General features: G+C 44.9%; 1 protein-coding gene and 1 long non-coding RNA gene across 2 annotated transcripts; one reads left to right on the plus strand and one right to left on the minus strand.

Moving 5' to 3' along the window:
• The first annotated feature begins 8206 nt into the window (after positions 1-8206).
• On the plus strand, positions 8207-13525 carry LOC118392335 (uncharacterized). Its single transcript, XR_004827345.2, has 3 exons — positions 8207-8586; positions 10295-10359; positions 13384-13525. It is a non-coding gene; the product is annotated as an uncharacterized LOC118392335 (long non-coding RNA).
• LOC118392334 (uncharacterized) lies at positions 11107-24259 on the minus strand. Its single transcript, XM_035784245.2, has 5 exons — positions 23448-24259; positions 14455-14646; positions 14049-14205; positions 13360-13542; positions 11107-13205 (listed from the first exon to the last, which is right to left on the minus strand). The coding sequence occupies exons 1-5, from the start codon at positions 23794-23796 to the stop codon at positions 12941-12943; spliced, it is 1146 nt and encodes a 381-aa protein (XP_035640138.1). The 5' UTR covers positions 23797-24259; the 3' UTR covers positions 11107-12940.
• Between the last annotated feature and the right edge of the window lie 2270 nt (positions 24260-26529).

Raw genomic sequence — 26529 nt, forward strand, 5'->3', positions numbered from 1 at the left:
GTCCATGGCCTGTGTTTGATTGACAGACTGACTGTCTCCAGTAACAGTAGGATAATAGTTTATTTCTGTTTAATGTGGAAAAGGCCCTCTAGCCAGGGTCAGCCTGGAAGACAGAGAGAAGGCCATTTCAAAGGGGACTGTAAGGCAGGGGACTGACTGGGACTGAATGGGGCTGAGAGGGGCTGAAGAGCATCATGGATGTTGAATGGGAATGGACAGCAGATCTCATCTCATGGGGACAGTCTCTATCTGGGGGTTCTGAGCAGGTAGACAGGGGATTACCACCAAAACCTGGAGAGAGAGAGAGAGAGAGATAGAGAGAGAGTAGGGGGACAGAGAGACAGGGGAGAAGGATGTAGAGAGGTTTATGAGAGCACTCTATGTAATTGGAAGCCCTAACATTGATGAAAACTTGTACCTTATATATAACTGGGAAACGGTTGTAGAATCGGCAGAATGGGAGAGAGAGGAAAGTAGACCGAAAAAAAGAAAGAGGAAGGCAGATGGAGGCTGAGAAAGAGAGAGGAAACAGAGAGAAAAAGAGAGGGAGAGAGGAGAGAAAGAAAGGAGGTGGAGAGAGAGTGTGTGGAGAAGGAATTTCCTCATGTCTTTGGAGAGAACAGGCTTTGGGAATGTAGCACCAGTGATGTGTCAGAGAGGATAATGTGAATTCTTTTACAAGGTGCCAGATAGCTTATTGTGTGTGAATAGGTATTCAACCCCGAGTCAATACATGTGAGAATCCCCATTGGCAGTGATTAGAGCTGTGAGTGTTTTGGGGTAAGTCTCTAAGAGCATGAATGGCATACCTGGATTGTAAAATATGTGTAGATTTTTTTATTTTTTATTACTTGAAGCTGTCAAGTTGGTTGTTGATTATTGCTAGACAGTCATTTTCAGTCTTGCCATAGATTTTTATGTTGATTTAAGTTAAAACTCTAACTAGCCAACTCAGGAACATTCAATGTTGTCTTGGTAAGCAACTCCAGTGTATATTTGGCCTTGTGCTTTAGGTTATTGTCCTGCTGAAAAGCGAATCTGCTTCCCAGTGTCTGTTGGAGAGCAGACTGAACCAGGTTTTTCTCTAGGATTTTGCCTATGCTTAGCTCCATTCCATTTTTTAAACTCCCTAGTCCTTGCCGATGATAAGCATACACGTAGCATGAAGAATGGTACTCAGTGATGTGTTTTACCCCAAACATAACACTTTGCATTCAGGACAAAAGTTCATTTCTTTGCAAGTTTTTGCAGTATTACTTTAGTGCCTTGATGCAAATAGGATGCATGTTTTGGAATATTTGTATTGTGTACAGGCTTCCTTGCTTTCACTCTGTCATTTAGGTTGGTATTGTGGAGTAACTACAATGTTGTTGATCCATCCTCAGTTTTCTCCTATTACAGCCATTCAACTCTGTAACTGTTCAAAAATCACCATTGGCCTCATGGTGAAATTTCTGAACGGTTTCCTTCCTCTCCGGCAACTGAGTTAGGAAGGACGCCTGTGTCTTTGCAGTGACTGGGTGTATATTGCTACACAATCCAAAGCATAATTGCTCAGTGTCTGCTTCTTTTCTTTCACCCACCTAACCAATAGGTGCCCTTCTTTGCAAGGCATTAGAAAACCTCCCTGGTCTTTGTGGTTGAATATGTGCTTGAAATTCACTTACAGATAATGAATGGTATGTGTGTACAGAGATGGGGTAGTCATTCAAAAGCATGTTAACCACTATTATTACACACAGTGTGAGTCCATGCAACTTACTATGTGACTTGTTAAGCAAATGTTTACTCCTGAACTTATTTAGGCTTGCCATAACAAAGGGGTTGAATACTTACTGACTCAAGACATTTCAGAGTTTAATTTTGTATTAATTTGTAAACAAATATGAAAATACAATTCCACTTTGACGCTATGGGGTAATGTGTTTAGATCAGTGACACAAAATCACGGTTGCCAAGATGCCTATGGCTCATCACATCCCCACCTGCCTACGCAAACACACGAGACGTCTCTCTAGCTAGACGTGTTGGCCGTGGTGATGCGGCTCATGTACACATGTCACATGCTACAACTGAGAAAGGCTTTAGAGAGTACAGTTAGCAAACCAGACTATCTGTCTCATGATGGTCCATGGCCTGTGTTTGATTGACAGACTGACTGTCTCCAGTAACAGTAGGATAATAGTTTATTTCTGTTTAATGTGGAAAAGGCCCTCTAGCCAGGGTCAGCCTGGAAGACAGAGAGAAGGCCATTTCAAAGGGGACTGTAAGGCAGGGGACTGACTGGGACTGAATGGGGCTGAGAGGGGCTGAAGAGCATCATGGATGTTGAATGGGAATGGACAGCAGATCTCATCTCATGGGGACAGTCTCTATCTGGGGTTCTGAGCAGGTAGACAGGGGATTACCACCAAAACCTGGAGAGAGAGAGAGAGAGAAAGAGAGAGAAAGAGAGAAAGAGAGAGAGAGAGAGAGAGAAAGAGAGAAAGAGAGAGAGAGAGAGAGAGAGAGAGAGAGAGAGAGAGAGAGAGAGAAAGAGAGAAAGAGAGAGAGAGAGAAAAGAGAGAGAAAGAGAGAGAGAGAGAGAGAGAGAGAGAGAGAGAGAGAGAGATAGGGGGGGGACAGAGAGACAGGGGAGAAGGATGTAGAGAGGTTTATGAGAGCACTCTGTAATTGGAAGCCCTAACATTGATGAAAACTTGTACCTTATATATAACTGGGAAACGGTTGTAGAATCGGCAGAATGGGAGAGAGAGGAAAGTAGACCGAAAAAAAGAAAGAGGAAGGCAGATGGAGGCTGAGAAAGAGAGAGGAAACAGAGAGAAAAGAGGGAGAGGGAGAGAAAGAAAGGAGGTGGAGAGAGAGTGTGTGGAGAAGGAATTTCCTCATGTCTTTGGAGAGAACAGGCTTTGGGAATGTAGCACCAGTGATGTGTCAGAGAGGATAATGTGAATTCTTTTACAAGGTGCCAGATAGCTTATTGTGTGTGAGGGGTTTTTGTGTAGAGTCCTCACAAAACCTAGTCCGAAAGATTCCTCGCATTGAGAGTTAACCTGGTGAAGACATGCTCTTCTGCCTGTGTGTGTGTGTGTGTGTGTGTGTGTGTGTGTGTGTGTGTGTGTGTGTGTGTGTGTGTGTGTGTGTGTGTGTGTGTGTGTGTGTGTGTGTGTGTGTGTGTGTGTGTGTGTGTGTGTGTGTGTGTGTGTGTGTGTGTGTGTGTGTGTCTAAGCATCGCACTTTCACTGATACGTAAACCCCTAACCCTCCGAGCCCTTACACAGGGCAGGGACAGAGAGACTAACTCTATGTTAGCAAACATACTGTCTGTCAATGCTATATGGGTTCAGAAGTTTACAGCAGAGGAATGTGAGGATTTGACGGGGCAGAAAGGCTGGAGAATGACAGACAGAGCAGCACTGTAATGGAAAACTGTCATTTATACGGTAATTTGGACTATTATCATCAGTAAAATATAAATGATGGTGCATTGCAGGGAAAGAATTGCTGTATTTCGAATGGTACTGTAATTCCACCCCACAGAATACAGAGCTCCAAAAAACCTTTGAACACTAATGGGTGCATAGTATGTTTGTTTCTGGCTCATTAAGATATTTGGAGGTGTGGCTTATAAGAGGCTACATTTGTATCAATTTAACTAGTATCTGGTTATAGTGCCCCTACAATTTAAAATACGGAGCAGATTGGAGTGGCAGCAAGGCTTAAACCTTAAAGTTAACAATAGCACTCTGGTTGGTGGACATTTTCTAGGGTTGTAATCCCCTTCTCTTCTATCCTTATATATATATAATAATAATAATAATAATAATAATAAATATAGTTGAAGTCGGACGTTTACATGCACCTCAGCCAAATACATTTACATGTCGTTTTTAACAATTCCTGACATTTAAGCCGAGAGAATTCCCTGTCTTAGCTCAGTTAGGATCACCACTTTATTTTAAGAATGTGAAATGTCAAAATAGCAGAGAGAATCATTTATTTCAGCTTTTATTTCTTTCGTCACATTCCCAGTGGGTCAGAAGTTTACATACACTCAATTAGTATTTGGTAGCATTGCCTTTAAATTGTTTAACTTGGGTCAAACGTTTTGGGTAGCCTTCCACAAGCTTCCCACAATTCCCTCTACAGATCCCATCCCAGCCCTAGCTCCTGGTTCCTGATTCTCCCAGGTCCACAGCACATGTCCCTGGTCTCTAACAATATACAAATCTAAAAGTAAAAGAATGGAATTAAGAAATATATAAATATAAGGATGAGCAATGTCGGAGTGGCATTGACTAAAATACAGTAGAATACAGTATACAAACAGTATGTAAACATTATTAAAGTGACCAGTGATTCCATGTCTATGTTCATAGGGCAGCAGCCACTAAGGTGCAGGGTTGAGTAATTGTGTGGTAAACGGCTAGTGATGGCTATTTAACAGTCTGATGGCCTTGAGATAGAAGTTCTGTTTTAGTCTCTCGGTCCCAGCTTTGATGCACCTGTACTGACCTCGCCTCCTGGATGATAGCGGGGTGAACAGACCGTGGCTCGGGTGGTTGATGATCTTCTTGGCCTTCCTGTGACATCGGGTGCTGTAGGTGTAGGGCTGGAGGGCAGGCAGTGTGGCCCCAGTGATGTGTTGGGCAGACTACACCACCCTCTGGAGAGTCCTGAAATTGCAGGCAGTGTTTCACCTTCTTCACCACACTGTCTGTGTGGGTGGACTATTTCAGATTGTCAGTGATGTGTACGCTGACGAACTTGAAGCTTTTCAACTTCTCCAGAGGAGCGTGCTCCCTCTGATGTCTCCTGAAGTCCACAATCAGCTCCTTTGTTTTGTTGAGGGAGAGGTTATTTTCCTGGCACCACACTCCCAGGGCCCTCACCTCCTTTCTGTAGGCTGTCTCGTCATCATTGACAATCAGGCCTACTACTGTTGTGTCATCTAGAAACTTGATGATTGAGTTGGAGGTGTACGTGGCCACGCAGTCATGGGTGAACAGGGAGTACAGGAGGCGGCTGAGCACGCACCCTTGTGGGGTCCCTGTGTTGAGGATCAGCGTAGCGGAGGTGTTGTTTCCTACCTATAACCCCTGGGTGTGGCTTGCAGGAAGTCCAGGACCCAGTTGCATAGACCTAGGGCCCCGAGCTTAATGATGAGCTTGGAGGGTACTATGGTGTTGAAGACTGACCTATAGTCAATGAACAGCATTCTTACATAGGTATTCCTCCCATCCAGATGGGATAGGGCAGTGTGACGGCAATTTCGTCATCTGTGGATGGAGCCGGTACGCATATTGTAGTGGGTCTAGGGTGTCGTGTAAGGTGGAGGTGATGACGACAGAAGTGAGTTATCACCTCCAAGTGAGCTACAGTGCGATAGTAATTTAGTTCAAGTTACCTTCGCTTTCTTGGGTACAGGAACAATGGTAGACATCTTGAAGAAAGTGGGGACAGCAGACTGGGACAGGGTTTACAGACAGTGAATAAGTCCTTGAACACTCCAGTCAGATGGTCTGCACATGCTCTGAGGATGTGGCTAGGGAGGCCATCTGGGCCGGCAGCTTTGCGAGGGTTAACATGCTTATATGTCTTACTCACCTCGACCACAGAGAACGAGAGCCCACAGTCCTTGAGAGCGGTCCGCGTCGGTGGCACTGTCTAATCCCCAAAGCTGGCGAAGGAAGTGTTTTGCAAGAAGTCGGTGTGTGCGACGTGGCTGGTTTTCCCTTTGTTATCTGTGATTGTCTGTAGACCCTGACACATACTCGTGTCTGAGTCGTTGAATTGCGACTCCACTTTGTCTCTGTACTGACATTTTGCCTGTTTGATTACCTTATGGGAGGGAATAACTACACTGTTTGTATTCAACCATGTTCCCAGTCACCTTGCTGGGGTTAAATGCAGTGGTTCACGCTTTCAGTTTTGCACGATTTGATTAACTTAAGTTGTATTGATTTTTTATTGTTTGAATTGTACATTTTTTAAGGTTAACTAAATATGATTTGAAATATTTACATGTAATGAATTATGGAAAAAACGAATAAATGTACCTTAAACCTTATAGTTGAGCATTTTGCCATGTCCTTTTGGTCTGTTTTGCCCTGTATCAGTGGTGTAATCTTATAGATTATTTGGATATGAAGCGCGAAAATGCTAATATAGGTACCATTGATTTGCGTTGGATTTGTGCCACAAATGCTAAAAGTATAGCGTTTGAAACAGTGGCCAGGTAAATAAAACCAAAGCATGGATTACTGTTTTTACCTTGGGAGATTCTCAATTGGTCTAGTCTGTCCTCAACTCGACTCCTCCGTCCTCTCCTCCGTAAAATGATAAGTGATCGAGGAGTGTCAATTCGTCTGCCGCCCTCCTCGATTATCTACTTCGACAGAGGATGCACAAGAGTATCCTTGCGGCAGGTCGTGCAGAAGTGTTTTTATAATCTGCCCCACCCCCTTTGATCAGCTGTTTTCTCGAATGAGAAAAGCATGCAAACATTAAAAAAATAGATACGCTACTTACAGGGTAAGGAAACCAGTAAATTGCATTCGGAAGGTATTCTAACCCCTTGACATTTTCCACATTTTGTTACACTACAGCCTTATTCTAAAACAGATTACATAAAAAAATGTTCCTCATCAATCTACACACAGTACCCCATAATGACAACGCTAAAACAGGTTAAGACATTTTTGCACATTTGTTAAAAATAAAACAGAAAAACTTAAGTATTCAGACCCTTTGCTATGAGACTATAAATTGAGCTCAGGTGCATCCTGCTTCCATTGATCATCCTTGAGATTTTTCTACAACTCGATTGGAGTCTACCTGTAGAAAATTTAATAGATTGGACATGATTTGAAAAGGCACACACCTGTCTATATAAAGGTCCCACAAAAACCAAGCCATGAAGTCAAAGGAAATGTCTGTAGAGCTCTGAGACAGGATTCTGTCGAGGCACAGATCTGGGTAAGGGTACAAAAACTGTCTGCAGCATTGAAGGTCACCAACAACACAGTGACCTCCATCATGCTTAAATGGAAGAAGTTTGGACCACCAAGACTCTTCCTAGAGCTGGCCGCCCGGCCAAACTGAGCAATCGGGGGAGAAGGGCCTTGGTCAGGAGGTGACCAAGAACCCGAGGGTCACTCTGACAGAGCTCCAGAGTTCCTCTGTGGAGATGGGATAACCATTTCTGCAGTGCTCCACCAATCAGGCCTTTGTGGTAGAATGGCCAGGCGGAAGCCACCTCTTAGTAAAAGGCACATGACAGCCTGCTTGGAGTTTGCCAAAAGATTTTCTGGTCTGATGAAACCAACATGGAACTCCTTGGCCTGAATGCCAAGCGTCGCATCTGGAGGAAACCTGGCACCATTCCTACGGTGAAGCATGGTGGCGGCAGCATCATGCTGTGGGGATGTTTTTCAGCGACAGGTACTGGGAGACTAGTCAGGATCGATGGAAAGATGAACTGAGCAAAGTGAAAACCAGCTCTAGAGCACTCAGGACATCAGACTGGGGCGAAGGTTCAGCTTCCAATAGGACAACGACCCTAAGCACACAGCCAAGACAACACAGGAGTGGCTTCGGGACAAGTCTCTGAATGTCCTTGAGTGGCCCAGCCAGAGCCCTGACATGAACCAATCGAACATCTCGGGAGAGACCTGAAAATAGCTGTGCAGCGACGGTGCCCATCCAACCTGACAAAGCTTGAGAGGATCTGCAGAGAAGAATGTGGAGAAACTCCCCAAATAAAGATGTGCCAAGCTTGTAGCGCCATACCCAAGAAGACTCAAGGCTTTAGTCAATGCCAAAGGTGGTTCAACGAAGTACTGAGTAAAGTGTCTGAATACTTATGTAAATGTAATATTTCAGTTATTTTTTATAACATTGTTTTGCAAAGATGTCTAAAAACCTGCTTTTGCTTTGTCATTATTGGTTATTGTGTAGATTGACGAGAAGGAAAAAAACTACTTAATCCAGTTTATGTCCTTTTCTATGCCTTAAACATTGAGGAGGGAATTGTTCACACATTATTCCCACTGATAATATCAGGATGTATGACGATAAACCTAACAACTTAAATTACAAAGTTCTCTGAACAGTGGATTTTTTTGGGGGGTTGTTGTTAGGTAGAAGTTTGGTCCAAATGGGATGTTTGATACTATATTTATTGAATATCATATGAATGCTATAAATGAAAACGACCAATTTGGGTGCAATCCAATAGTTTAGCCCTTCACACTCGTACCCGTATACTGTATGGGTTGAAAATAGCAGATTTGGGCACTAATAAGCGCCTGAATTGGACTGTTGTGGCTGTTCAGTAACATGATATACATCACGTCGGAGTTCTGGCTCTGCGCTTCACAGCGCTTGTATGCGTTTTGACAGACAGACATTCTGAATTTGAGCACCGCGCGCGACAAGAAGTTGCCCCATCCCTCTCTGCAAAATGTTTGTTGTCTGAGCGAGGGAAAAGCAGTAAATTGGGAGGACTCGATGGATTTTGAAAGATGAGACGTTGAGGATTATAATACATGTCGCTTAGATGTCATACAGGCAAGCCAAAACCCTGTGAGTCCTAATGTGCGCTTCACATTTCCAAATGTCATATACAATGTCAGCATTTATGATCACCGTGTTTGACGTACAGTTACAATCTGACATGTCATTGCCCGAGTTGTTCTGAGCAGAATGAGCCCGTGTTTGTTTATTGTGAAGAAAATGTGCTGCGGTTACACACCTGAATGCACTCATGACTCCTTTCTAGGCTCAGCAAAATTAACAATCTGATTTTCGGGAATTGCCTTGTGAACGCGTCAGATCCTATTTTATAACTAAACTAGTCATGTCGGCGACAGAACAAAGCTTTCGAGTCACGGCCAACATTTTTTGAATGAGGTAAACGGCAGCGATAATTGTCCGCTGGCGGGGCTGCAGGGTCGTGTTCCAAACAAAACAACTACAAGTGTGCTTGCTCTAGTTCTTCAACGGCACAGCAAGGAGAGTTCGGAAAAAGTACCTTCAATTTGAAGACTGTGCACACATTGGAGAGGTGTGTGATCACTTGGAGACACCAGTTAGTCCTCTCACTCAAACCCTTACCATTTTCTTGTCTTATGTTGCACCTACCCCACATTTCCCAGGAAAAGTTGTACATCTTATGTTGGTCAACTAGCACCACACAATCACAGTAGAACCTGAGAGTCACAGTACACCCTTTAGTAATCTATAGCCTACTACAGAGCCAAGTTTATCAATCTGGGAAAGGTAAAACCATAGAAATAGAATCTATTTAGAATCTATTTCTATGGTAAAACAAGCACGTAGCGTGATCGTCACGAGTTAAACCTTAAAAACCTGCTAGAAAAGAGTTAGTGCCCAACTAAGTGCCGGGTGACGCAGAGACTGGGACGGTCGACAGACAGACCTTAGATGCAGACAGAACCTTCCCACCCTTCAGCTGCAGCCACAGCAGAGCAGCGTTGGCAAGAACACCAGTCAACATGATGACGATCTCAACATGTTCTTTGAGGTCATAAAACTGTCATTCCTTCCGGATCCTATCCAGTCCACTTTGACATTCCTCCACGGTTGTAGTTGAGATAGCTGGAGTAGTAGAAGAGTTTAGGATAATTTGCCAGGACGAGAACGTGACTGTAGCTTCAAGCGTCATGATGCCAATTCTCCTGCTCTCAATGGCTGAACACCTCTCAGTAGTTTAGAGTCTCTCTGTCTCTCTCTCTCTCTCTCTCAGCTGACAAGGTAAAAATCTGTCATCCTGCCCCTAAGCAAGGCAGTTAACCCACTGTTCCCTGGCCGCCGATGTCGATTAAGGCAGCCCCCCGCACCTCTCTGATTCAGAGGGGTTGGGTTAAATGCCGAAGACACATTTCAGTTGAATGCATTCAGTTGTAGAAATGACTAGGTACCTCTCTCTCTCTCTCTCTCTCTCTCATTCTCTCTCTCTCTTATTCTCTCTCTTATTCTCTCTCTTATTCTCTCTCTCTCTCTCATTCTCTCTCTCTCTTATTCTCTCTCTTATTCTCTCTCTTATTCTCTCTCTCTCTCTCTCTCTCTCTTATTCTCTCTCTCTATCTCTCCTTCCTCTACCCCCCTCCCCAACCATTTCATCTCCAAAGGGAACTATTTGGTTTTTCAAAATTGCATCAGCATGTTTTATTTTGTTGTTGTTGCCTAACGTGCTTTGAGATTGTAATGAAACAACAAAAGTTTAATAAACAATGATTATTTTCCCTCTTCAATCTCATCATCTCCTCAGTACTGCAGAGGCCTCCCAGGTCTATCACTCTATCGCTCCTCTCTACCACTGGACAAAATTCTAAGGTGTGTATAGCCTAATGTATCTCCTGAGCAACACACACACACACACACACAAACATTAGTGGTGATTGGCAGAAACCAAATGAGCGGGTTTGGGATTTTTCCATGCTTCAATGCAAATAGTAAACCAAACTTTGTCCTGTCTCTCGTGTTTCATAGGTACATTAAGATATAGCGTTTGCCTGTTGGATATATATTAAAGAAAACTCTACCTGTCGTTAAGGCTAGCATCTACATGTGCCTTCCAAATCATCTACCGTAGCCAGACAGAGATGTAGCTTCATAAAGCATAGTTATTTTGATCGTTGTAATATCTATGTTTATAATCTCCCTTAGACTTTATTGACCTATTGATTGATATAGCTACTGTTCACATTTCACCCATCATTAAACAGGATGTTGTCCAGAACATCGTTTCTCAAACTCTGTCCCGGGGACCCCAACGGGTGCACGTTTTGTTTTCTTGGCCAAACACTACACAGCTGGTTCATGAAATCAATTCATCATCGAGCTTTGATTATTTGAATCAGCTGTGCGTAGTGCTAGGGCAAAAACCAAAACGTGCACCCGTTGGGGTCCCCGGGACAGAGTGAAACGCTGGTTCAGAGCATGTCAGCGTTTTCTATTGTACTGATCTGCTGTGAAAGGTCTCCCCTTGCTGGATAGTGCAGAAATGACAGATGATGGATAAGGCAGATGGCTATGGAAATAGGGGTGATGTAGAGACAAAAATACTCTCAGAACACTACATTCAACTAAACAGAAATCTATTTAATCAGTTTTCAGGTAGAAACCATTTTTCATACAAACATATTGCGGGAATAATCAGTGCAAGGTTCTTGGAATTGCTATTGCCAGCCCGTCAGTAAAATCCATAAAGTGCAGGTTAGTTGGTGTGACTGTTCCACCACCGTAGAAAAACACACGACAAAGACCTCAACAACAGATAAGGAGCTCTCCAAAATTTTTGTCCAAAGCTTTAAAACAAAACAGGGGGAAAATAACGGGTGAACTTTGCTGAAATGCGTTCTGATATCATTAAAAGTTCCTGAAGAGTCATTCTGATTTCCATGTAAAATAGCCTTTTGAGTGACAAAAATATCACCCATTATATTATTTTGGGATATAAATGCTAAACATTTTAGAAAATGACTTTTTCTCTCATGGCTAACTACCAGGAAGTTTGAAAAGACAGGCTGAGTGGGCGGGGAGCTGATATTCATCAACTCGCCTTGAACGAGAGCTCTTTTAAATGCCTATGTCAAGAAACTCGGATGCAACGAGCAGTATGACACTAAAATCCTCTCAAGCTAATTCGGTGCTACACAAAGCTACTCAAACAAACATTGAAATCGCATCAGTGATATACATCTTTTTTTTTTGTTTATATATACATCTCCCGTTTGGCATGTTTCCGGTGTTGCGGTTCACAGCAGGACCGAAGGATGTGTTAACCTGACAACCGTGTCAGGGTTCTGAACGACCCGTCCCCCCTTTAGTTCCACGCTGGCTGAACACCTAGCTAGCCAGTGACTAGCTAACACCAGGAGAGTAGTTATCTAGCTCTATAAACCACGCCCCCCTCTGCAAACACGCTTTCTCCGGCGTTGGTTACAAGGCAGTACTTAGTTAAATCAGGTAAGAGAATATCGTGTTACCGTTGGTGTGTTAAAACGAGAGCATCAGGGTGATTGTCACCCTATCCCCTTAATAATCCTGCTTCCTGAATCCAAGTGTTTGATACAGGGGTTGGGGACCAGTAACTTTATGATCAAACTTTAGAAGTGTAGAAGAAACAGTCATTTTTCATACTTGGGTCATCATACTTTCATCCAAATTCATGAAAAGCGTGATTTTGATTGTTCGTGACCTTTAAGAATAATATATTATACACCCATACATGGTATTGGGGATGATTTCTGCATCAACTTTACTCAGCTAAGTCCATTCTCTTCTTTGGTCGGTGGCGAGACTTGGTGACCACCGCCAAACAACATCTCACAGTCTTCAGTCAGGGACATCAACAAGTGAACTTCAGCTAAGTGTGTCCTGATAGGCCCGCTCTGAGGGTGACTTCGACCAATCAGAAGACTAAAAGGAAGAATGATCTTGTGAAAATGGAGGACACCACAAAAGGACCAAAAGTAGACAGGAGACAGAGAGAGGATGGTAGAGATAGAAAACCCTTCTCTGCCGTGTAGAGACACACTAGAAACAGCAGAAAGGGCTTCCCCACTGAGAGAAGAGGTGAGGAGTCAGAAAGTGCTGGAAAAGACCCTCTTGTCTGTCTGTCTGTCTGTCTGTCAGTTCATATCATACAGTATGTACAGTAGCACGTGTCCCATCCATCTATCCTTGCAGTAGTAGAAGCATCTCACTGACAGGGGTCTGAGGGCTGTTCTCAAATCACAAATAACACCTTATTCCCTATGTATTACGCAACCTCTGACCAAAACGTGTATGTTAACTGCATAGGGCTCTGCTCAAAAGTAGCACACTTATTAGGGAATAGTGTGTTATGTGATCCTTCCTCCTTGACCCTTGACCTACAGAGAGGGAGAGAGAGAGAGGGGACAGTGACAGTTCAATGGCGCTGCGTTTGCCATGGAACTCGCTGGGGGGTGGAGTTGTGGATGGGATACTGCGGGGTAGGGTATGGGGGCATGTGGTGTGGCTGTGTGGGAGCACATCCAGAGTTGGAGGGCATATTGTGGAGGTAGACAGGGGCTGTAGGGGCAGTCGGGGCGGTGGGGGTGGGGACTCTCTGGAGCACCACGTGGGGGTAGATGATCTGACTCTCCGTCCGGAACAGACCAGGAAGGGTGGCCTTCAGTAGGCTCTCTTGACTCCTAGAGAGAGAGAGAGGGAGAGACCTTAGAATCAGTGGAAACAACATTTCTCTACAAACCAATGTATTAGGCATAGAGTAGGTGCATACAGTAGCAGGTTCCAATTGATATTTACAACACGTTTCGGTTCATACAGTAGATCTCAGGTTCTCACCTCTGGTATCCGCGGTTGTCGAAGCCGGCCATGCCCCCTAGGTAGACCGGGCTCTCTGCAGCCAGCCGGAGGTCCGGCCGCTGGGACAGGTGGAAGATCTTTGGAGGGGGGAACGTGTCCCAATCCCCCTCCTCTCTCTCCAGCCAGCACTCACTACGCCGAGAAGACCGCGTGTCTCTACGCCTGGAGAGAGGTAATTATCATCATCTCCATCAGTATCACCTCTGTCTCCTCTTTCCGGTAAAAGTTTGAAGTATGCGTGTCTGTATGATTTTGATATATACCAAATATGCCAGATGTTGTTGTTGTAGAGGGAGGCCAGAGGGAGGTGTTCATTTTGGAAGTGTGTTGCTCTTTTGACTACAGCATGGAGCAGGCATTTGCTGCCAAGTTGCTGAAATACCAGACCCCTGTGTCACGCCTGAACAGCCTTGGTTATCAGTGCAAACTTGTAGTGCTGATATTTGGGGGGTCTCGGCCAGGTTGACAGTACATGCGTTCAGATTGCAGGCCTGCATCGCACAAAGGCGAAGCATCTGGCGAGGTACTGCTCTGTGCCAGCGGTCATGGGCAGCCTTGCTGTATGGATAAGAAGACTGCTATCTAATTTGTGGATTAAAATAAAGCATTACAAATGTGTGTGTGCGCTTGCCCGCGTCTGTGAATGCGTGTGGGTCTGCATAGTGTACCTGATCCTGCCGTCCCTCCTGGAGCCCCTGTCCTTCCCAGTGCGTTCCTGCAGGCAGCAGATGATGAAGGAGAGAGACATTGCCAGGATGACGATGCCACTGACCACCGAGGCCAGCACGGCCACGCGCAGACCCCGGTCCTCTGGCCTCGGGATGGCTGAAGGGGAAGGCAGATCAAGGGATAGCCAAATTACTGTCACGTATCATGTCGCTTCAGATATAGTTCTGAATATCTGTGATTACTGCAGGGGTGGGATCTAGGAAAGAAGGGTAGGAGAAATGTGTAGCAGCGAGGAGAAGGGAGTTAGGGAAGGAGGGTATGAGCTGGGAGAAATGGGCACAGAATAGGAGAAGAGGCTTGGAGTTAAAGGGCTAGCGAGGGATTGGACCAGCTGTGTTGTCTCACCCTCACAGACTGGCAGGAAGTTGCTCCACTGGGGTTTGCCTGCCCGGACGCTGCAGGAGATCTTATCACTGCCCACCAGCTGGTAGCCCTCCCTGCACCAGAAGGCCAGCACTGTACCCACCGACACCCCCGTCCCACGCTCTACATAGAACGACCCCCGCCTCGGGGGAAGCACGGACACACACAACAGACCTGGGGAGAGCGGGAGACAGACACTGAATATGAGAATTACAAAAGCAGAACAAGAGGGGTTTAGAATATATGTATAATATTAATGTATTACTAATATTCATATCTAGCATAAAGTATAAACTCTCGAGAGGCGTTAAATCTGAAGCTCTCAGAGTACATTTGGCACCATTTAATTAGCTGTTTATAGAAAGAGGGCAGAGAGAGAAAGAAATTGAGGAAAATATATGTTTCAAGGAGAACAAGGTTGGGCCTATTGTGCGCCACGCTATGGGACTCCCAATCACGGCCGGATGTGATACAGCCTGGAATCAAACCAGGGTCTATAGTGACGCCTCCAACACTGAGATGCAGTGCCTTAGACCGCTCCACCACTCGGGAGCCCCTTAAGTATCAGAATGGGTGATTAATAATAAACTGGTCTTAAATACATCTAAAACCAAAAGCATTGTATTTGGTTCAAAACATTCTCTAAGTCCTAAACCTCACCTGTAGTTGTACGTAAAGCGTGTGGCTGTAGAGGCAAGTTGTGGAAGCTCAACTCCTAGGTATAACATTGGATGGTCAATTACAGTATCAGGGTCAAGTCATATTGACAAAGTTGTTGTGAAGATGGGGAGGAGTACATCTGCTATAAAAAAAAATATATTCATTGTTTTTGACCAAAGAAAATCAACTGTGATAATTGTTCAGGCTCTGGTCTTGTCCCATCTTGGTTACTGTACGGTAATATGGTCAAGTGCAGCAAAGAAAGACCGAGCACAGCTGCAGCTGGTTCAAAACAGAGCAACAAAAAACAACAGCTCATGGGACATTAGGGACTGTGAAATGACACACACACAAACACACACAGGCACACTACCACACTCTAACAAAAAGCATCTACACACACATCATTTTTGTTGTTGAATTGTTTTTTATATCATTGTATTTGACATTTTGTGGGACTGTTCTTGTATATCAGTAACCAGGTTTCCATCCAGACTTTTTATGCAAGTCAAGTACGTAGGACAATAAATGTCACGACAGGCCTGATGGAAACAGCACATTTATCGGTAAACTTTCCAAATGTCCACAAAACAAAATAGGCAAGGTGGGATCTTTTTGTGTCGATACAATTAATTATGCGAGAAATGGCGGCGAAAACGTCTTTGTGCACAAATATTGATATAATAAGCATCATATAGAAAATTAACTTGGAGTGGTCCTCCCACTACGACTCGGGAAAGCATGCAGTTTATTAGGCTACATATTAAATAAATGATGATGATAAATGATGAACTTCACAGGTTGGTGAAAGTACAAGGTGATGAGCGTGATGCTCCTTTCCAATAAATATTGAGGATCTTATTCTAGTGACATGGTGAGCGATGCTTGACTAGGCGATGCATGGTGATCGATGCTTGGCTAGGCGATGCGTGGTGATCGATGCTTGGCTAGGTGATGCGTGGTGAGCGATGCTTGGCTAGGCGATGCGTGGTGAACGATGCTTGACTAGGCGTGCATGGTGATCGATGCTTGACTAGGCGATGCGTGGTGAACGATGCTTGACTAGGCGTGCATGGTGATCCATGTTTGACTAGGCGATGCGTGGTGAGCGATGCTTGACTAGGCGATGCATGGTGATCCATGTTTGACTAGGCGATGCGTGGTGATCGATGCTTGACTAGGCGATGCATGGTGATCCATGTTTGACTAGGCGTGCGTGGTGAGCGATGCTTGACTAGGCGATGCATGGTGATCCATGTTTGGCTAGGCGATGCGTGGTGAACGATGCTTGACTAGGCGTGCATGGTGAACGATGCTTGACTAGGCGTGCGTGGTGATCGATGCTTGACTAGGCGTGCGTGGTGATCGATGCTTGGCTGGCGATGCTTGGCTAGGCGATGCATGGTGATCCATGTTTGACTAGGCGATGCGTGGTGATCGATGCTTGGCTAGGCGATGCGTGGTGATCGATGCTTGGCTAGGCGATGCTTGGCTAGGCGATGCATGGTGATCGATGCTTGACTAAGCGATGCATGGTGATCGATGCTTGGCTAGGCGATGCATGGTGATCGATGATGCTTGCCTAAGCGATGCATGATGATCGATGATGCTTGCCTAAGCGATGCATGGTGATCGATGCTTGGCTAGGCGATGCATGGTGATCAATGCTTGGCTAGGCGATGCATGGTGATCGATGCTTGGCTAGGCGATGCATGGTGATCGATGCTTGGCTAGGCGATGCATGGTGATTGATGCTTGGCTAGGCGATGCGTGATGATCGATGCTTGGCTAGGCGATGCGTGGTGATCGATGCTTGGCTAGGCGATGCGTGGTGATCGATGCTTGGCTAGGCGATGCGTGGTGATCGATGCTTGGCTAGGCGATGCGTGGTGATCGATGCTTGGCTAGGCGATGCGTGGTGATCGATGCTTGGCTAGGCGATGCGTGGTGATCGATGCTTGGCTAGGCGATGCGTGGTGATCGATGCTTGGCTAGGCGATGCGTGGTGATCGATGCTTGGCTAGGCGATGCGTGGTGATCGATGCTTGGCTAGGCGATGCGTGGTGATCGATGCTTGGCTAGGCGATGCGTGGTGATCGATGCTTGGCTAGGCGATGCGTGGTGATCGATGCTTGGCTAGGCGATGCGTGGTGATCGATGCTTGCCGTTTGACAAATCCAAATAATCTCGCTCTTCTGTCCATAATAATGTCATAATGCAGTAGGCTAAACCCACACTGTATCTGCAAACAGTTGGCTAGAGCGTATATGCCAAGACCAGAGCGGGGACATTCGCTATGTAATGCAAACATGTTCTGTTACAAAACCACAAGAGTTTTATTCGGATCTTTGAACATTTGCAAGAAAATCTGGCGCCAATTGGATGGAAACCTAGCTAGTGTATCAGTGTTTTGCTACTTGTTTTATGTTTTTTTGTGGACCCCAGGAAGAACAGTTGCTGTTATGTAAAAGTAATTGGGAATCCGAATGAACCAATAAACCAATAAACAATCGATTCAGCAGAGAGCAGTACTGATGCTGAGTTGTTGTGTTATTCCTGTCTTGTGATGTTATTAGTGCTCTAAGACCCTGAAAGCAGGCAGGCGACTGTCTGCTGATTAGATATGACAAATGGGAGGATTTCTGTTCTGCGGGGGGGGGGAGAGAACTTGCCACGAGGGGATGAAGGATGTTGATACTACTGCACTAGGGCTTTACTCTTGCTCTCTCTTTTCCCAAATACACACACTGTATGAAAACCAAGACAGGCACACATACAAACTTGTGAATAACAATATGACAGACATGCATGCAGAGGGTCTACAGCAGTTCATTTCCCTGCTGAGTCCAGCATAGGACTAAATCTGCATCATCATGCAAGATCTGCAAGATCTGCTGCAAGATCTGCTTGCATGTATTCATGCCCACACACACACACACACACACACACACACACACACACACACACACACACACACACAAAATATTGCACACATGCACAAACAGACCAGCCGAGCTTAGACCTGAGTCATCATAGAGTTTAATCAGGAATGCAGCCCCTAAGCCATATGCCTCCCCTCCCAACACACACACACATGCACACACACACGTGACACACACAGTCTATATTAGTAGGCCTACAGAGCAATGTGTTATTGGGATGTTCCCTGCGCAGTTCAGAAAATACCCCTTCCACTTTAATATCTTATGGAGTGGACTTTGGACTGCCATTAGAGTATTTCTATTGTTGTGTTAGACCGCTGGGTTTGGCTACTGGGTGAATGTTGGGTCTGTCTCATTCTGATCAGCTTATCTCCAGTGGGCCACCATTCACAGGGCTTAGCTGGCATGGCAATACTGTGGGCTGCCAGCAACCAACCTGGCAATCTGACTCTCACAACATTGAACAACTGCCCCTTTCTTCTCTCTTCTTGATATTCCCTCTATCCCTCTCTCTTTGTCCGCCGCAGGGTCCTCACAGATAGGCGCTCAGAATAGTGCCTGATTAAATAAAGATTAGGCCCACCATTAAAGATTCATCCACACACAAAAACACTCATATTCTCTCGCATGCACGCATGCGTGCGCGTACACACACACACACACACACACACACACACACACACACACACACACACACACACACACACACACACACACACACAACAAACTCACTCTCCGCTTGGAGCTGCTTCACTACTGACAATACAGTACACTCCCTGAGTTGCCCTCCAGCAAGGCAGAGAAGGCCGCTGGACCACCTGGCATATGACACACCCCAGAGGCCACAACAACCTCTATAATCTAGATATGATCACCTCTCTATCATCTAGCATTATCCCTCCATCTGAATTAGTGTTGCAAAATTCCCGGTAACTTTCCCCAAATTCCCAGGTTTTCCAGAAGTCCTGGTCGGAAGATTCCCTAAACCGAGATGAATAAGCAGTAAATCCAGGATCCTTCAAAAAAGGTTTTCTGGATTTTTGGGGAAAGTTACCGGGATTTCCCACGTAAAAAATGATTATAGTATATAGTATACTATGGTATAAATGTTTTTTTACAGACTATAGTATTTACTGTAGTGTTCTTGCAGACATTACTGTAGTATTTTTTTTGACAGAGAGATGGAACTTCAGAGGAAACAACTGAATGGGTTTATAAACCAAGGGGATGTGATTGGATAATGGAAACAGGAGGAAGTGTGTCTTCTGATTAGCAACTGATTGGGGAATGATGATTGCCACCTGTGAGGAGGGGAGAAGGAGAGAAAAGAAATACACACCCAGGATACACACAGAATACTTGTATCCGTAACAATGCTGCTTCGGCAAAAGCTAATGGGCATCCGAACGAACCAATGAACAAATAAACCAATAGACGAGCGATCCAGCAGAGAGCAGTACTGACGCTGAGTTGTAATGTTACGTTATTTCTGTGTTGTGATGTTTGTTTTGTGGATAATACTGCAGTATTTACTGTAGTATTCTATTAGAATGCTACAACATTCTAGAGTAGGTATTACACATGATCGAGGGATACTACTGTGTGTAAGTACTTTAGTATTCCATAGTAAACTGAAATATTTTCTTAATGCGGGTTCACAACCCTGAAGCTGAGTGACCCCTATTGACCCTCTAATACACGCAGGGATGGAGGCTGAACCACCTGATTAGCCTGGTGATCTATTGTCTTTTGTTTTACGGACAGTCAGCCTTCCGCTGGAAAAAACTGCCCTCTTGTTTATTTTTGTATACTCTCTCTCATTTTCTCACCCCTCTATCTCTCTTATTTCTCTCTCTCTGTCTGTCAGGGATGTCTCTCTGTAGTAAACCTTCCAACTCCCACACTGACCGATGTCATAGGCTGACTGTGCTCTCTCTCTCGCTCTCTCTCTCTCTCGCTCCCTCTCTCTTTCTCTCAACCCTCTCTCCTTCTCTCAACCCTCTCTCCATCAAAGCGTGATGTAGCAGCAGTCTATTCCTGTGGTCTCTCTCTCCGCTACTCTCTGACACGGCCAATGATCTAATCCCCTTAACACTCCCTGTAGAGTGAGAGGGGTGAGGTAGGGATAGAGGAATGACAGGGATGAGTGGAAACAAGGTCCTGCCCTCCTTCACCGAAGAACTCTCTGTTTCTCAGAGTCCTCGCTGAGTTTTAGATGAGAGCCCTCGACGTGTGTATCTCTCGCTCTCTCTCTCTCTGTTATTTTAAGAACGAATGGAGGGATGAGAGCAGAGATGGTGTTCCGGGTGCTGCACTTTCCCTCTAACTTTTCCCTCTGACAATAACCGACAATAACTTTTATCTCGAGAACTATATTTGTTTTCCCTCTCCCTTCCTCACTCCAACGTTAACTCTCCCTCTCTCTGTTAAGGGGTGGACCTGGGTCTTGTGAGGCTGGAAGTATTGGTTAAACATAGTAACAGTAACATGAGGACTGGTTGTGTGCCAGCGGAGGCCGCAGGACAGACTGACAGCGGCTAGAGCTCAGCAGTTAGAACGTCTCCATTGTTTTAGCTGTGGAACATGGATCAGGAGAGTCAGTTCAATTAACTCTCTGGGCGGAACTACACGCTAATGTACTATCACGACTTCTACCGAAGTCGATGCCTCTCCTTGTTCGGGCGGTGCTCGGCGGTCGACGTCACCGGTCTCTTAGCCATCATTGATCCATTTTCCATTGGTTTTGTCTTGTCTTCCTACACACCTGGGTTCAATCGTATTCATTACCTGTTGTGTATTTAACCCTCTGTTTCCCCTCATGTCCTTGTCAGAGATTGTTTGTTGTTCGGTATTTGTGTTTGTATTGGTGCGCGACGAGTCCTCGTACCCACTTTGTTTTAATGTACTATGGTTTTGGAGTTATGTTTTTGTTAAGTTATTAAACTACTCCATTCCCCCAAGTTTGATTCTCCTGCGCCTGACTTCCCTGCCACCTATACACACGACTCTGGCATATACAGTATTTTTTTAACAAGATACTTTCGAGAGCTTTGTATTTTCAAAATACTTTTCTATAAGAATCATTTAAGCGGTTTACAATTTTGTGGCCCCTTTTCATCCTGTCAGTGGTGTAAAAAGTGCCCAATTGCCATACTTGAGTAAAAGTAAAGATCACCAGTAAAACACTACTTGAGTATTTGGTTTTAAATATGCTTCAGTATCGAAAGTGAATGTAATTGCTCAAATATACTGAAGTATAAATCATTGCAAATGTCTTATATTTTAAGCAAACCAGACGGTACCAGGGGTACACTCCAACACTCAGGTAATTGTTTTCTAAAAGCATGTGTGTTAAGCGAGTATGCCAGATCAGAGGCAGTTGAGATCACCAGGGATGTTCTCTTGATAAGTGAGTGAATTGGACCATTTTCCTGTCCTGCTAAGCATACACAATTTAACGAGTACTTTTGGGTTTCAGGGAAATGTATGGAGTAAAAAGTACATTATTGTCTTTAGGAATGTAGTGAAGTAAAATTTGTCAAAAGTATAAATACACAGTTTTGCTTAATTTTTTTTACTATTTTCTACATTGTAGAATAATAGTGAAGACATCAAAACTATTAAATTACACATATAGAATCATGTAGTAACCAAAAAAGTGTTAATGTAACAGTAACTTTAGACTGTCCCCTCGCCCATACCCGGGCGCGAACCAGGGACCCTCTGCACACATCAACAACAGTCACCCTCGAAGCATCGTTACCCATCACTCCACAAAAGCCGTGGCCCTTGCAGAGCAAGAGGAACTACTACTTCAAGGTCTCAGAGCAAGTGATGTCACCGACTGAAACGCTATTTAGCGCGCACCACTAACTAAGCTCGCCGTTTCACATCCACATCCACATCCACCCCAAAAAAACAACTTAGTAGTACTTTAAAGTATTTGTACTTAAGTATTTTACACCACTGCACCCTGCATTGGTATGATGGTGCTGCGGTGTGATAAGAGTGCTAAATGAACTAAATATAAATGTAATGAAAAATTGCAAAGCATGCTGAGTATTATGCTAATTATTATTCTAATGAGCTCCCCAAAACAAGGCCAGTGTGCTTTGCAGTTCATTTTGGTATTTACCACATATCACAGTAAGTAAAAATGTTTCTGTAACTGTTACTGAGAATGTTCTTGTTGTCCTGGCTACTTGCAAATTTACTTTGTATTTAGAAATACATATATTTGTATTTTAAAATACTATACTTGACAAGATATTATAAGTATTTTGTAGATCATTTTGATACGTTGATCTTTATGCTAATGTGTAATTGTGTTAAGTAATTTTTGCCCATCCCTGTGCCACAACTGCATTATACAAACTCTCCCCTGCTAGCAAAACAACTAATGGAATGGAAAAGGGAGATAAAACTACAAATCTATCACTTTCATTGACCCCCTAATGGCAATATCAATATGCCATTTACAGAGTGTACTGGTAGGGACCAGGGCAGTTTAGTCACAGGGGAGCTGCTCAGGATTTTGCCTAGAAAGAGTGTGATCTATCAGACAAGGAGAGGAGAGGGCTAAAGGGAAGTGTGCTGTTGACCAGCGGGCTCTCAATATAAAATATTTATTCCCACTGGGAGAGAGAGTGAGAGAGAGCTGCTGTTATGAAACCTAAACTGTGTGTTTTTTAAACCTTTAAGGAGATTTGCATCGTTGCGGTTAGTGGCGGTCCATTGCTGTATGTGTGTATGCACGTGTTTATGCCATGCGTGTGCGGGTGGTGGTGGGACTGTGTAATAGTGTGTGAGCACTAGTGTGTGTGTGCGCGTGCGTGCGTGCGTGTGTGAGAGAGAGACAGAGAGAGAGAGAGAGAGAGAGAGAGAGAGAGAGAGAGAGAGAGAGAGAGAGAGAATGGCATGCTCCACTAACTGCTAACTCATGCACACAGCAGCACCATAATGGCATCTTGATGATTTCTCTTTAGGCAGTGCAGCTGAACAGTGGACATAATGAGACATCACAACCACAGCATCTGAAGCCACGAACCCCCCCAGGCTCTAATTAGGAAGTTCTGAGTCTGAACTGCTTCACATTGGATTCTAATAAAGTTTTTAAAAGCCAATAACACTCGCACACTACTCAAGCTCTCATATGATGACTGATACTGCCATTCTGTGTACAGATAGGCAAACCTTTACAGACATACACATGCGGACAAACATGCAGGCACACAGGCCTATTTACACAACCATTTCGCTTGCACCTGCAAGCATAAACACTGTAGTAGTATACACCACAAACATAACACACGTTTGTATGTAGTATTAGTTTGTAGCAGTATTAGACATCAGTCCTGGAGAACTCGGACTCACCTGTGTGGTTGATGGTAGCTGCCTGTGACTCTAACTCTGTTGGGGACTCAGTCTGTAGCTCAGGCTGTGTCTGTAGCTCTGTCTGTGTCTGTAGCTCTGTCTGTGTCTGTGCCACAGTCTGTGCCTCTGTCTGTAGCTCTGGCTGGGTCTGAAACTCTGCAAGTGTCTGTGCCTCTGTCCGATGGTCTGGCTGTGTCCATACTTCAGTCTGTGTCTCTGTAGCAATGGGAGGATCAGAGGTGGTCTCTTGGAGGAGGGGGCTGACCGACGAGCATGCAGCCAGGGCCAGTACACACGCCAGGGGCCACATCCGGGCCCACCCACACAGGGGCCTCCCTCCTCTAGACATGGGGACAGGCAGGAGAAGAAGATACCAAGATGTCCTCAGTAGCACTAGATGTCCTTTCTCCGTCACTCTCTCATGGCCAGGCACTCACAGCTGGTCCCTTGCCGTCCCGCCACTCAAGGTGTCCCAGCAAAAGCTGCAGAAACACAGTTGTTCTTCAAATCACTTCCTCTCGCAGTGTCCTGTCCTCTTCCCAGTCCTTGTCTCGTCTCTTCACTCCCTCAGTGGAGACAAAGACGTCTGTGTGTTGTCCATGTCGCTGGTGCGCCGTGGATCGTAGCCCCTCTGTAATCTGCCTGTCCCTGCAATCTCTGCTCCCTGCTCTCTCTCTCTCTCTCTCTCTCTCTCTCTCTCTCTCTCTCTCTCTCTCTTTACTCTCTGCCTCTGTCCCTTCTCTCTATGCCATCCTCTCTGCTTTCCCTCTCTCTCTGCTCCCTGTGATCCCCTGTTCTGACGGCAGCTCTTGCGTAACGTAACCCGCTGTGGAGCGGTAACTCATGCACTCTTAAATCCTGATATTCCTGGTCGCTGCTCCCCCCCTCCCTCCCTCTCTCTCTTCCCCCATATCCTCCCACCCTCTCTCTCTTCGCCCCAGGGCTGAGTGAGTGAGTGAGGGAGAGTGAGTGAGAGTGAGTGAGAGTGAGTGAGAGTGAGAGAGAGTGAGAGAGAGAAGGTGCATGATAGCACATGTAGTCCAGTCAGTGAGAGTGTGTTAGTGCCACTGAGAGAGAGAGAGAGAGAGAGAGAGAGAGAGAGAGAGAGAGAGAGAGAGAGAGAGATCATGTTTCAAAGGTAAGTGGATCCATGCAACAACAAAAAAGAACCGTTTGCAGTATTGAGAAAACTGCATGAGCAGCCATCAGCATCGGCCAGCATCACCTCTGGGACAAAGCATAGAGCAGGACACTGAGCGTTGCAGTATGCTCATTACATCGATAATGATATGAAAATGATACTGTGCTGTTTCAAGTAAGAACACACCGTTAAGACGCAAAGTCACAATTCTCGTTTGTAAACGAATCCTAGGGAGATGGGTTAGGATGAATCTCTTCAGTCAAGGACTCAATCGTGGACACTCTTACAGACAGTTGTGGCTGCTTTGTGTGAAGTAGTGTTGTGTCTACCTTCTTGTCCTTTGTGCTGTTGTCTCTGCCCAATAATGTTGGTACCGTGTTTTGTGTTCTGCTACCATGTTGTGTTGCTGCCATGTTGTTGTCATGTGTTGCTGCCTTGTGATGCTGTTGTCTTCGGTCTCTCTTGATGTCGTGTCGTCTCTCTTGTTGTGTTGTGAACTTCTACAGATGCACAATCGAGAGCATCCTGGCGGGCTGTATCACCGCCTGGTACGGCAACTGCTCTGCCCTCAACCGTAAGGCTCTCCAGAGGGTAGTGAGGTCTGCACAACGCATCACCGGGGGCAAACTACCTGCCCTCCAGGACACCTACACCACCCGATGTTACAGGAAGGCCATAAAGATCATCAAGGACATCAACCACCCGAACCACTGCCAGTTCACCCCGCTATGATCCAGAAGGCGAGGTCAGTACAGGTGCATCAAAGCTGGGACCGAGAGACTGAAAAACAGCTTCTATCTCAAGGCCATCAGACTGTTAAACAGCCACCACTAACATTGAGTGGCTGCTGCCAACACACTGTCATTGACACTGACCCAACTCCAGCCACTTTAATAATGGGAATTGATGGGAAATGATGTAAATATATCACTAGCCACTTTAAACAATGCTACCTTATATAATGTTACTTACCCTACATTATTCATCTCATATGCATGCGTATATACTGTACTCTACATCATCGACTGCATCCTTATGTAATACATGTATCACTAGCCACTTTAACTATGCCACTTTGTTTACTTTGTCTACATACTCATCTCATATGTATATACTGTACTCGATACCATCTACTGTATGCTGCTCTGTACCATCACTCATTCATATATCCTTATGTACATATTCCTTATCCCCTTACACTGTGTATAAGACAGTAGTTTTGGAATTGTTAGTTAGATTACTTGTTGGTTATCACTGCATTGTCGGAACTAGAAGCACAAGCATTTCGCTACACTCGCATTAACATCTGCTAACCATGTGTATGTGACAAATAAAATTGGATTTGATTTGATTGATTTGGTTTGATGTGTTTTTTGTCCTGTTTTTAGATTTGATTATTTATTTATTTATTTTTAATCCCAGGCCCCCGTCCCCGCGGGAGGCCTTTTTGCATTTTGGTAGGCCGTCATTGTAGATAATAATTTGTTCTTAACTGACTTGCCTAGTTGAATAACGGTTCAGTTTAAAAAATACAATAAAAAAGTTGTGAGTGGCCCATCTCTCCTGCAGTACTCTCTGGTCACTAACGGCGCTGGATTGGCACGAAAACTCTTTTTTAGATCACAGCCTCTATTATTCAACAGTCATCCGCATGGCTTCCTGTCTTGTCCAGGCTGCAATCTCTGACCTGATTCAACTGGCACTTTAAACAACCGTGGTGAAAAACATTCACAAATATCACCAATGTGCATGTTAAATTCAATGGTCTTGTTGGGGGCTCAACTGAAACTATCGCGTCTTTAGATAGCCGTGCAGGGTGTCTTGTTGGGGGTCACTGATCATGACTTCAAAATAAAGGTGCAGGGGTCTTGTTGGGGGTCACTGAAACTATCATGACTTTAGAGAAACATATACCGAAGCCATCTGAAACGGCCGACAAAA

This window comes from Oncorhynchus keta, chromosome 13 (assembly GCF_023373465.1).
Source record: "Oncorhynchus keta strain PuntledgeMale-10-30-2019 chromosome 13, Oket_V2, whole genome shotgun sequence".
Taxonomy (NCBI): domain Eukaryota; kingdom Metazoa; phylum Chordata; class Actinopteri; order Salmoniformes; family Salmonidae; genus Oncorhynchus; species Oncorhynchus keta.

Coding starts and splice junctions, on each gene's coding strand:
- LOC118392334 (XM_035784245.2), bottom strand. CDS start 23,796: ATGTCTAGAGGAGGGAGGCCCCTGTGTGGGTGGGCCCGGATGTGGCCC. Junction 14,206..14,454: donor CTTCCTGCCAGTCTGTGAGG/GTGAGACAACAC, acceptor CTTCCCCTTCAG/CCATCCCGAGGCCAGAGGAC. Junction 13,206..13,359: donor GACAACCGCGGATACCAGAG/GTGAGAACCTGA, acceptor CTCTCTCTCTAG/GAGTCAAGAGAGCCTACTGA.